The 13,431-nt window shown below is 42.0% G+C and overlaps 1 protein-coding gene across 1 annotated transcript; it reads left to right on the top strand.

Moving 5' to 3' along the window:
• Nucleotides 1-508: 508 nt before the first annotated feature.
• Nucleotides 509-1,798, top strand: LOC145004984 (uncharacterized). Its single transcript, XM_078964014.1, has one exon. The coding sequence runs from the start codon at nucleotides 509-511 to the stop codon at nucleotides 1,796-1,798; it is 1,290 nt and encodes a 429-aa protein (XP_078820140.1).
• Nucleotides 1,799-13,431: the final 11,633 nt, after the last annotated feature.

The following is a 13,431-nucleotide window of genomic DNA, read 5'->3' as shown; positions in this document are numbered from 1 at the left end:
TATGTGCCCACAACTCCAAGAGGAAGATTATGAAGAAGCGAAAGTCATGGGAGGCTATTCGGGGGCAAATCAAAGAGGTTATGAGCAACCAAGAGGTGATCAGCGATGGAACAATAATCAAGGGTGGGGAGGCAATCAACAAGGGAACTATCAGCACAATCAATCGCATCAATATCAACCAAGACCACCATTTCCTCAAAATCAACTACGACCACCATTCCAACCTCAAAATTTCCAACCAAGGCATCCACAACAACCCCCTCCCCAAGCGAGTTCTTCAAATATGTCCCTAGAAGACATAGTAAAAAGCCTTGCCACAAGTACTCAAAGCTTTCAACAAGAAACCAAGGCGAGCATAAAAAGCTTGGAGCAACAAGTATCACAACTTGCTCAGTCCGTAAGTAAGATGGAGTCGCAAGGCAAGCTACCATCTCAAACGGAGAAGAACCCAAAACACAATGCGTGTGCAATTACATGAAGAGGTGGGAAAAGCTATGAAAATCCAAAGATGCCGGAGGAAGAAGAAGAAGAGAAGGAGATTGAGGTGGAAGAAGCTATCAAAGAAGAGGAAAAGAAGAGTAATCCAAAGTCCAAGAAGCTAATAGAATCTGAAGTGAAAGTCACACCAGCTCCATTTCCTTCAAGGCTGGCAAGCACCAAAAGAGAAAGGGAAGATGACGAAATCATGGCCATGTTTCGAAAGGTTGAAATCAATATCCCTCTTCTAGATGCCATTACACAAATTCCTAGATATGCTAAGTTCCTTAAGGAACTTTGCACATCTAAGAAAAAGCTTAAAGGAAATCAAACCGTGAAGGTTGGTGAAAATGTCTCAGCCGTGTTACAAAAACGGCTACCAAAAAAATGCAAGGATCCGGGTGTTTTCACGGTTCCTTGCAAAATGGGTAACCTTTTTGTACCACGTGCCATGCTTGATCTTGGAGCCTCAATTAATGTTTTACCTTATTCAAGTTATAAGTCAATGGGAATTAGACCTTTATCAAAAACCGGAGTTATCATTCAACTTGCTGATCGGTCTTTGGTACATCCGAAAGGTGTATTGGAGGACGTGTTAGTGCAAGTTAATGAGCTCGTTTTTCCCGCTGATTTTTATGTTTTAGACATGGGTGATGAAAACACCCCACAATCGAGCTCCATCCTTTTGGGGAGACCCTTTATGAGTACCGCAAAAACAAAAATAGATGTAGCCAATGGTACTTTGTCAATGGAATTCGATGGTGAGGTAATTAACTTTAATATCTTTGAAGCTATGCGTTATCCTAGCGATATTCATTCTTTAAACTTCATAGATGTTATTGATTCATGTACTAATGATTGCTTTGAGATGTCAAGCCAAGATGTGCTAACCACCATCTTGAGCAAACACTTTGATGAGATAGGGATTAAAGAGTTGGCTGACAAGTACACATTGGAAGACGAATTGATCGAAGTAATTGATTCCTTGGAGAAAGCACAACCAATGAGAGTTGAACCACCCTGCATGAAGCTAAAAAGTTCTAATCCGAAACTTCTCCCATCCATAGTACAGCCGCCGACTCTTGAGTTGAAGGCTCTTCCCGACCATCTCAAGTATGTCTATCTTGGAGAGGAAGAGACACTACCGGTGATAATTTCGACTAAGCTGGCACGAGAAGAAGAAAAAGAGTTAGTTGGAATTTTGAAGAAATACAAGGAGGCTATTGGTTGGACTATTGCGGATATAAAAGGGTTGAGCCCATCATTATGCATGCACAAAATACTGATGGAAGAGGACTTCAAGCCAACCCGTGAAGCATAGAGGAGGTTGAATCCACCTATGATGGAGGTGGTCAAAAAGGAGATCATGAAGCTCTTGGATGCAGGTGTAATCTATCCTATTTCTGATAGTAAGTGGGTGAGTCCTGTGCAAGTAGTCCCGAAAAAAGCTGGAGTTACCGTTGTCAAAAACTCCGAAGGGGAATTGGTACCCACCCGTGTGGAAAACGGGTGGAGAGTTTGTATCGATTATAGAAAGCTGAATGCTTCCACCCGCAAAGACCACTTCCCTTTGCCATTCATTGATCAGATGTTAGAACGATTGGCCGGGAAATCCCATTACTGCTGCCTTGATGGTTTCTCTGGTTTTCATCAAATTCCGGTTGCCCCGGAAGACCAAGAGAAAACCACATTCACATGTCCCTTCGGCACCTTTGCGTATAGATGCATGCCCTTTGGTTTGTGCAATGCACCCGCAACCTTCCAAAGATGTATGGTGAGCATATTTTCAGAATATGTTGAAAATATCATAGAGGTTTTCATGGACGATTTTACTATTTATGGAAACTCTTTTAATGAATGTTTGCAAAATCTCACCAAAATCTTACAAAGGTGCATTGACACGAACTTAGTCCTTAATTATGAAAAATGCCATTTTATGGTCGACAAGGGCTTGATACTTGGACATGTGGTGTCCCAGAAAGGTTTAGAAGTTGACAAGGCCAAAACAGATATTATTAAGAGCTTACCATACCCGACAAATGTTCGGGAAGTACGTTCTTTTCTTGGCCATGCAGGTTTTTATCGGCGGTTTATAAAGGATTTTTCCAAGATTACGGTACCGATGTGTCAACTTCTACAAAAGGAGGCTGATTTTGAGTTTGGTGATGAATGCAAAAAGGCATTTGATCTTTTGAAAGATTTGTTGACATCCGCCCCCATTATTCAACCGCCAAATTGGGATCTTCCATTCGAAATCATGTGCGATGCTAGCAATACCGCGGTTGGGGCAGTTTTGGGACAAAAGGTTGATCGAGCACATCATGTCATCTACTATGCATCAAAGACCCTTGATAGGGCACAAGGCAACTACACCACAACAGAGAAAGAGTTGCTTGCTATTGTCTTTGCTTTGGAGAAGTTTCGACAATACCTCCTTGGAACTAAAGTGATCATATATTCGGACCATGCAGCCATAAAACACTTGCTTACAAAGAAAGACTCAAAGCCGAGGTTAATACAGTGGATGTTGCTTTTGCAAGAGTTTGATATTGAGATCAAAGACAAGAGTGGAAAGGAAAATCTGGTTGTGGATCATCTAAGTCGCATCGTATCACCCGAAGATGGTAAACCCATCTGTGACACATTTCCGGATGAGAATCTATTTTCAGCCAAAGAGGCACCATGGTATGCAGATATCGTCAACTACTTGGTCACAAGTCAATTTCCCCCAGATTCATCCCGTTGGCAAAGAGACAAAATCAAAAAAGAAGCCAAACGATACATATGGGATGAACCTTACCTTTGGAAGTACTGTGCGGACCAAGTAATTCGCAGGTGTGTTGAGCAAAAAGAGGTACAATCTATCCTTAATTTTTGTCATTCCTATGCTTGTGGTGGTCACTTTGGACCCCAAAGGACAGCTAGGAAAGTTTTAGATAGCGGATTCTTTTGGCCTTCTATTTTTCATGATTCCTATGTATTTTGTGCACATTGCGAAAGATGCCAAAAATCCGGGTCCTTAAGCTCTAGAAATCAAATGCCCCTTACCCCTATTCTAGTATGTGAAATTTTTGATGTATGGGGCATTGACTTTATGGGACCATTTCCATCATCTTTTGGTTGCTCTTATATTTTGTTAGCAGTGGACTATGTGTCCAAATGGGTGGAGGCTAAGGCCACCCGTACTAATGATTCAAAAGTTGTGGTTGATTTCCTTAAGGTACAGATTTTCTCACGGTTTGGCACACCAAAGGCGCTCATAAGTGACCGCGGGACCCATTTTTGCAATCGGATGCTAGAAGCTGTTTTGAAGAGATATGGAGTGACACACAAAGTCTCAACGGCTTACCATCCCCAAACCAATGGACAAGCAGAAGTTTCCAACAGACAAATCAAAAGTATCTTGGAGAAAACAGTCAATCCAAACCGCAAAGACTGGAGCTTAAGGCTAGATGATGCCTTATGGGCATACCGTACTGCTTTTAAGACTCCAATTGGTATGTCCCCATATCGGCTTGTGTTTGGTAAAGCATGTCATCTCCCAGTTGAGCCTGAGCATAAAGCTTTTTGGGCGGTAAAGAAATTCAACATGACTGAAGATGAGGTGGGACATAAAAGGAAACTGGATATCCAATAGCTAGAAGAGATTCGGAATGATGCATACGAAAGTAGCATGATCTATAAGGAGAAAACAAAAGCATATCATGACAGAGCAATTTCCCGAAAGACCTTTATACAAGGACAAAAGGTGTTGCTTTATCACTCGAGATTCAAGCTAATTTCAGGAAAGTTAAGATCAAGATGGGTCGGTCCTTTCGTAGTCACAAGGGTGTTTAACCATGGTGCAGTGGAAGTCACGAGCAAGCAAATGGGTAAAACATTCAAAGTCAATGGTCACAGGTTGAAGCCGTTTTATGAGGGATTTGAGGTGAAGAATGAAGAGGTAGAAGAGTTGGAGAACCCCACATACCAAGAATGAATCACGCCTGGGGGACAAAGTCGAGCCAACGACTTAAAACAAGGGCGGCTAACCGGGAGACAACCCGGGGGTATTTCTGTCTTTTACTTAAAAACAATTTCTATTTCTTTAAGTTTTTGGTTTTCGATGTTCCAAATGCATTCAATCATGATTTAAAATCACCAAACGGACCTAGGAATGCAAAAGTATTTCATTTCTAAGAGAGGGAATTTTCAAGTTCAAAAAGTGAGGATTAGCATCCAGGGACCAACACGGGTCGTGTCCCTCTTTGCCTTAATGAAACACGGGCCGTGTTCATGCAAAAAAGTCCCAAAATCTTCCAGAGAGCAACACGGGTCGTGTCCCATTTTGGCCTTGACCCAACACGGGTCGTGTTCGTACATAACGCAGCATAAACCCCCAACACGGGGCGTGTCAATTTAGCCTGGGGAGACACGGGTCGTGTTCGCGCAGCAGTTCAGGCCCTTTTTAAAGAAAAAAATCGGGATTTGACCTCATTTATCCCCACTTTCACTTCCTAACAACCCCTCTCTCCCAACAAAAACCTTAGGTCCGATTTTCATCAAATACCTTTCAATTTCTTCAAGATTTTGACTTTCATCTACAAAAAGGTTTGATTTTCATCATCTACACTTCATCTTCTCCATCTTAAACACCATTTTCTTGCATTTTAATGGTGGATTTGGGGGTTTTGATAAACCCTAGATCCGAAAATTCTCACTTGATTTTGGTGTTTTAGTGTCTCAATCTTGAAAGGAGCAAGCTTGGGGAGGTTAAAGAAGATCTTTTCCATCAAGAACAACACGATCCAACACACGATTCGGTAAATTCTTTCCAACTCCTAACCTTTGAATTTTGTGTTCTTGAGTCAAATACTTGAAAGTGTGGTCTATTTGGACTTGATTCTTAGTTGGAAATCTTTGAAAACCAAATTTCCCGCGAAATTTTGGTGGCCAAGTTCAAAGTTGACTGGACCCGTCAACAGTTGACTTTTTGACATTTTGACCCGTTGACTTTTAATCTGTCCCAAACTTGACTATGGAAGCTACATCTTCCAAAAGACCAAGACAAACCAAATCATCCGCCCGCCGTCGGAAGCCTAGATCTCCATCACCTCCATCTAGATCTCCCTCACCTCCAACACCCCCAGCCGACCCGTCTCATTTTGGTGTTGTATGTCTTGGCCCAGTTCAACAGGGCAAACTTGAGTCATTCCTTAAAAGAGGTCATGCCATCCAAAAATTCGTGCATGTTCCAACTTTGAAAGAGTTGCATGTTTACAATCAAGTCAAAACCCTGTTTCGCAACATAGGGTGGCATGGCTTGTTAAGGGTCCATGAATTGAGCTATAAAGTCCCAACTGCTGAGTTTCTATCCTCAGTTTATTTAGATCATGGGATCCTCTACTTCCGTCTAATGAATCAAGACTATGAGATCTCCTTGGATCAAATCAATGCCATTGTGGGGGCCCCAGCGGAAAACACATTTGGCCCCACTGATCCAATCCAAGGATACTATGACATGACTTGGTGGACCCAGCTCACCCAATTACATCCATATGTCTCTAGCGCTGCTAAAGCCTCATCACTTATCCATCCTGTGATTAAGGTAGCTCACAGAATCATTGCTTCGCTCGTCGCCCCTAGAGAGGAGCGAAGCACCATTAGCACGCTGGAACTTAAAATCCTTTATGCAATGACCCATCCCGAGAATAACCTCATTCCTCATTATGGTCGGTTTCTGTGCCACAAGCTCATCCGCCTTAGCGCATCCCGATCAGGAAAGATTGTTTGCGGGGGTATTGTCAGCATGCTCGCCAAGAGCGCCCACATCCGAGCCCCATACCCCGATCCCCACCAGCCACTGCCGGGTGAGCCTTATCTCACCACTGCTATCCTTGAGTCAATGCGACTCTTCCGCTCGGCAGGCGATGGTACACACCACTGGACCGTGGGTCAAAATCATGATCCCAAGCTCCTCATCACACCAGAAAATAAAGGCATTCTTGATTTCCGAAATCCCATTCATATGACTGATTGGCAAATCATTCCATACATCTTCCCCCACTCTTATTCCACCGAGGTCGATGAGCAAAGCGAAGAAAACGAGGAAGAAGGTGATGATGATGAAGGAGAGGAGGAGCCTCACCATGCTTCTCCCACCAGTGGTGGTAGCTCATCCCGTTTTGCTGCACCCCCGCCTTATCATCAACAATATATGGACGAATTCCAATCAATCCATACCCGCCTCGACACCTATCAGCAGGATATTACCAGCCTGACCCAGAATTTTTCCACCTTCACCACCCAGTACGCTCGGGATCAAGGACGTCAACGCAAACATGAGGAGGACTTCTGGGCTTGGACCCGAAACCCCAGCTACTATCCTCCTCCTCCACCTCCGTTTTAGGTTGTTCCACCCTCTCCAAGCATCGGGGACGATGCTTATCTTTAAGCTTGGGGAGGGGTAGACTTGTATTTTAGGTTCAATCATTCTCATACATGCATTTTCTTATTTTCAATTTTTCAAATTTTCTTATTTTCAAATTTTCTCTTATTTTCAAATTTTCATTCATATGACAAAAAAAAAAAAAAAAAAAAAGTGTACGAGATGATGACACTCTTTACATACAATTGCTCCATGAAATGAAAAATACCGAAGTAACCGGATTGTTACCGGAAGCATAGATTCAGCTGTCATAACTAGGGGACCCAAATATCGTAATTCGAGACACTACCCTCAGATAATAAAAAAATTTATATTGAAACATTTTTTGGGCGGTAATAACAGCTTTAGGATGATTTGCTTTTGAATGTTTAAAAAGAATCTTTATCGGCAACTCTGAACCCACAGAACACAGACCTATTTGTTGACACGCGTTACCCCCGCGGTAACAGAGAGCTTATGTATCAGACCCACACAGTCGAGAATGAAGGAAGGGTACAACTGTCATATCCAGTACCCCAATCATAATTTCAAATACCAAAACGAAGAAATCTAAAGAAATTCCAAAGATGAAGATTGAAGAATCCAAATTCAAAACGAAGTACAAATCAAAGCTCAATCAAATCAAAAGCCAACTCAATTCAAATATGGCGAATGAAGAACTGTGTGATATGATACTTGTGGCTCTCGAAAAAGTGAAAGCATAGGAGCTGAGCCCCTTCGGGTGGGCTCACTGTTTCAGCGAAAGCTGATTCGCCGTGACGGGTTCTTAAGGAGGCGTCGATTCTGATTCTTGGCCATTTAGTCTTAAGGACATGAAATCCGGACTATGTTATTTTCGCCCATAAAGCTTAGTAAGGTATAAAGATTAAATAAAACTTTGGTTGGATTATTGGGTTACACCGTTTCGGGTCTTCCTCACATTGAGAGTCTGTGATATGTGGAAGGAAACAGGATGGTTGCCAAGGTATCAATGATCGAAGCCCTATTGATGTAAAGTCTGATCGTACCTTTATTTAGTTACAAAAGTACATATTTTGTGTTTGTTCTTAATTTTCTTTTCTTTTGCTTCATTTTGTTTCTCAGGTGCATTTTGAACATATTTTCATGGCATTGCATTGCATGCATTCATTCTTAACCTTTAGGATCCTTCATCCCCTTTTCGTTCTAAGTTTTTCTTTTTGCCATCTAGAAATCGTCCTGTTGTCCGGTTCTTGTTCTTTCTTGAGGACAAGAAAGGTCTAAGCTTGGGGAGATTTGTTAGGTGCTATTTGTGCACCTTTTTGCACACCTTTTAGTCCCATTTTATGCATATATTTAGCAAAATTGTTCTTCCTTTTCCTTGCATTTTATCATATTCATTTTAGTCTCTAGAACAACCTTATTTGCACACTTTTATATCTTTTTCAGGTAAACCGGAGGTTGGAACGCGCTTTGGGAAGTTTCGGGAAGCATTGGTGGAGATTTCGGGACGATCCGGCGAAGAACTAAAAAGTTGGAAAAATCAAGTTTGGAATTGGAGTCAGAGAGGTACACGGGGCGTGTTGATTTACACTGAAAAATCAACACGGGGCGTGTTTGACCAAAATGGGAGCTGTTGACCATGCTGAACACGACCCGTGTCAGTTTAGCCTATTTTAACACGGGTCGTGTTCGACCCAGAAACCAACTTTTGGCAGTTTTTCTATCTTTCATATTACGGGTTGAGGATTATAGGGACAGAAGGAGAACATACCAGAGCACCATTGGAGGAGGATTTTCAAAGGTTTTTGCAAGGGTTTGATTAGCAATCATTTGGAAACATTATTTCTAGTATTTGTAAGTTGTAATTGCACTTTAATTCCATCTTTTATTCTTGTGATCTTGTTCTAGCCATGTGTGGCTAGAACCCTAATTTCTCCAATTTCATGTTTTGACTTCTTGGTAGTGACTTCATTCATATGACATGATGTTTGTTCTTAATTTCTATTTAATGAATTTGATTTTGCTTCAATCGAATGTTTGATTCTAATTATGATTCTTATTGGCCATTTGAATTAGGGTTAGGTCATTCAAGTTATCTCTTTTACAAAATCCGTAATTGTTTTGTGAAATTGAATAAGTAACAAACATTAAATTGATCTCTATTGAATGAATTTAGTGTAAATTTTATTCATACACTTTTACACTTCCGAGCTTATGAGGAGTATTGGGTGTTGTTGGGAACATTCACATAAAGCTTCATGCAATCTTATAATCTAATCCTAAGAGCTTGTTTAGATTAGGTTAATAAGGTTAGGATTAATCAAAGAGCTTGTTTTGGTTAATTAATATGGTGAATGGGAAGTGTTAGAGCTTATTAGCACTTTCAAGTACCAACTTAGATAGAATTGAACGAATATTGTGTCATCTTGGAGTCACATTGCTAAATTGTCATACATGGGGTTGGAGTCCTCACAAATTCTTAACTTAATTCACGCACTTAATCGACTGCTTATGTTTTTAATTATTTGTTTAATCATTACATTCTAAAACCCCCTCTCTTTTTACTATTGGTGACTATAGTACCTTGTGCAAAGAGGTATAGACTAATTGTCCTGTGTCTCTGTGGATCGACCCTGCTTACCTTGTACTACCTTTTTAGTGCAATATAGTGGGATTATTTTGGAGTATATCGTACCCCTTTATTTGTTGGGTTTGACACACCTAACACCCCTACGAGGCCCTCTCCCCATGAATAACCAGCTCTCCCCCACTTGGGGTTCAAACTCTCAACATCTGGTGCCCGCACTCTATCATGGCCCCATTAGCCCCCAACCAGTCCATCCCAACAATCCCCTTCAACCCTGGTAACGGTATCAAAACCAAATCAACACGGAACCTATCCCCAAGCACATTCAGGACAAAGTCCCGATATACCCTTGCAGCACTCATGATGCGATCATCCGCAATCTCAACCTCTATTGGGGAATCCAAAGTCCCCGGAGCATCCTTGAACTTCTTGCTAAGCGCAGGGGATATGAACGATCAGGTAGCTCCCGAATCGAAAAGAATGTGAGCAGACATGCCATTGACCAAAAAGGTCCCTATACAAGTGCACAAACATATACATATAAGCATAACAAATAATATCACACATGAATAATAGATTGCATACCAGCTACGATGTCTAGTGCAGCTCAAGCCTCCTCCATGGTCAGCTGAAATGTGTGGCTCTTCGCCGCATGAGCATCCACCTTGCCAGCGCGGCCATCAGCGATCCTCATTATGGCGGGCGCAGGTGCTGCCACTGCTCCTCCTCCTCCCTGCAACCTTGGACAATCGGCAATTTTATGGTCGATCTGATTGCAGTGGAAACAAATCAAGCCCTTCTTAGAGCAATCCTTGCTCAAGTGCCCTGGTTGGCCACACGCGTAACATCCCAAGCCTACCATTTAACAAGCTCCATTGTGTGGATTACCGCCCTTGGCACACCGACCACGACCCTGCTGGCCTCTACTGGAAGAATCATAGGTCTTATGCTTTTTAGCCTGACCTCCCGTTGTCGGAGTCTGCTCTGGCTTCCTCTTGGTGCGAAACTCCAACTCCATCTCCCACTCCAGGGCCTTCTCCACTATCTCATTCAGGGTTTTACACGATGAAAAGCTCATAAACTCACAGATATCATCCCTCAGCATGGAATGATACCTTGTCCTCCTCATATCCTTATCTGCAACATACTACAGGACCAATAGTACGCTCCCACCTAATGGGTCACATCCTCCCACCAATCCTTGGCTCGGTCCCTCAACATACACGGCGCAGATCCCACCTTTTCCACCTAGGGCAAGAGCTCGCGTATTAGGTGTTCTCCATGTCGGCAACCCAACAACGACTAATAATAGGCTCCCAGACCCTAAAGAAATCAGGAGCTCCGTACGCCTTGAACTCCTGGAACAAGGGAGTTCGGGCCCCGACCTAGCCCATGATAATCTCATCTCGGAAAGATCTAAGTCGCACCTCCATGATCTCCATCATCCCCTCCTTGAAAGTCCCGAATATCACTGGGGTAGCGTCAATAATACCCCTCGTAATCTCGGTTGTGATAAGCTCGCACAGCCTCTCATCAATGGGATTAGTAACGTAGCCCGAGCCAGATCCTAATTTCGATCCCAATACTCCTTGACGTGTCATCACCATACTGAACTGAAATAGCATAAGACATAATGATCAGGATATTCAAAAAGGGAATCCTTCCATACCGGTTCTCCTTAGAGCTTCTAGATCTAACATTAGTTCGAGTACAAGTCCTGTGCTTTCAGTAGTACGAGCCTAATACTACCTTCCGTACCTACCTGTACCTTCCCTAAATCTCTACTTGATAACCCTAATTCTCCCCAGAACAAAACATATCTCACAAGTTATTGCACAGCTTAAACCTTAGGCTATCCTAAGATTTGCTCTATCCCATCAAACCAGAACTCAAATCAATCATAACAGGTTGCCTTATGCATGCAAGTTATACACATAACAGGATCATATAGACTTTCTAATAACAGACTCTACCCTAGGACCACAACCAGACAAGGAATAGGATACAAGGCCAAATCAATCATTCTAAGGCTATAAGACCCTAACCGTATACAATTTTGGAAGCATACACATAGCAAGATTCATACGATTATCTCATTCCAAATATCAACATGGCATGGCAAACATATTGGGGAAAAATACTTACTTGAGCTTGAACGATTATGCGCATTGCACTCTCCCTTTTTCCTTTGAGAAATTGGGTTAAAAGTTTTTAACTTGATTTTTGAAAACACTTTTACCATTTCCTCAGTTTGAGTTCTGACATACATGTGGGTGTGCCAGAATCCCTCAAACCTAGGCTCTAATACCAACTTGTAACAGCCCAAATTTCCAATAAAATTCATTTACAATTAAGAAATTCATATCCATAGATTATAAAATTCGAATCATAATTATTTTCAAAATCTGTAACATCTGAATTATTATTCATAAAATCAGAGTGTCCCCGAACAAAACGCCAGAGAGTGCATGTTGTGCCATCACGTCGGACCCTTGCCCTTAGATCCGAAAGTACCTTAATCAATCAACAAACTGTAAGCCAATGCTTAGTGAGTTCCCCAGATCATACCCCACATAATCCACTTAATCATATAATCCATATCAATCACATAAGCTATGCATATAAACATATAAGGATGTCATGGGATCCTCCCAAGGTCTTACTCGGAGATGTTGTGGGCTCCCCCCATGGTCTTTACCTGGAAAGCCATGGGATCCCCCGCATGGTTTGACATCCAAGTTCCATGGGCTCCTCCCATGGTCTTTATTTGGAAAGCCATGGGACCCCCCACATGATCTGACATCCAAGTGTCATTGGCTCCCCCATGGTCTTTCATGTAAATACCACATAAACAACTAACATATCACATAGTATATAACTAACTAGTATCCCACATATCTATATGTCAACTAGTGTACCGCATATCACAAAATGGGTTAGCCTTGGTTCCTTCGACCCATTGGTATGGTGAAGAGACTCACCTCTCAAGAATGCTAAACTGATACGATCAAATCCTGACTCACAGCTCCGAACTCAACTGCCTACAATCACCATGTGACTAACTTCATCAAAATCTTGAAATACCAAAGATACCCTTAAACTCAACTAGGTCAACCATGTCCAAAGTCAATGTCAACAGTCCATGTTGACCCAAGTCGTCGAATTCATTTGCTGACTCGTCAAGTTGCTTCTGTTATCAGATAATCGGGAAAAATCCTAGTTAACTCGCCGAGTTCCCTTGTAAACTCATCAATTTCTTTAGTCTGCCAATCCACTTAATGCATTAAGTCCCTTTTTATCAAATCTAAAGGTTCCAAACTTCATATCCCTAACCATAGATACGTCTAGGAGGGTAAAGTTTCCAATTCTACCCCTATAGATCATCTAATAAGCTTTAGACTCAAATCCTAGCTTCTTTGAAGAACGTCTTGACCTATTAAGCCTCTAACTCTTTGCTTCAACGTTTCATATTGCATATGTGAGGTCCTAGGTTGGTTTAATCACGTAAAGTTTCTAACTTTACATCCATGCATGGCATTAAGGGGATAAAACACTCCAACATGGCTTATTAAGGGATTTAGGGCGTCAGGGAGTGCCACGACTTAATAAAAATGGCAACTTTATGTTAAAAGAGGCCATGAGGTGTCCAAATCTGAAGTCATAGCTTCAAGTCATGCTTAAGTCCAAGAATGACCCAATAATAAGCTAAAATGACACAAAACCCGCTAATGGAAAGATCTAGCAAATGAATGATCAAGGTATCAGCTTTATACCTCAATATGACTGCCTCAATAGTGAAGACACTGGACCTACAACCTCTTCCTTCAGCTATGCACCTCCTCCTTCAATCCTCTTCAAACAAACACTAAGAATGAACTCTTTGAGCTCTCACATACTCACAATGAAAGGAAAAACACGAACTACGGTTTCTCTGGACAAAGGAGGTGGTGAGGGAGGCTAACAAAGAGGTTTAAGGCCG

Source organism: Lactuca saligna, chromosome 7, assembly GCF_052625555.1.
Source record: "Lactuca saligna cultivar CGN05327 chromosome 7, ASM5262555v1, whole genome shotgun sequence".
Lineage (NCBI taxonomy): Eukaryota > Viridiplantae > Streptophyta > Magnoliopsida > Asterales > Asteraceae > Lactuca > Lactuca saligna.
The sequence above is the reverse complement of the archived record's forward strand: the minus strand, read 5'-3'. Positions and strand labels throughout refer to the sequence as shown.

Excerpts from the sequence above, each read along its gene's own strand:
- LOC145004984 (XM_078964014.1), top strand. The coding sequence starts at position 509 with ATGCCGGAGGAAGAAGAAGAAGAGAAGGAGATTGAGGTGGAAGAAGCT.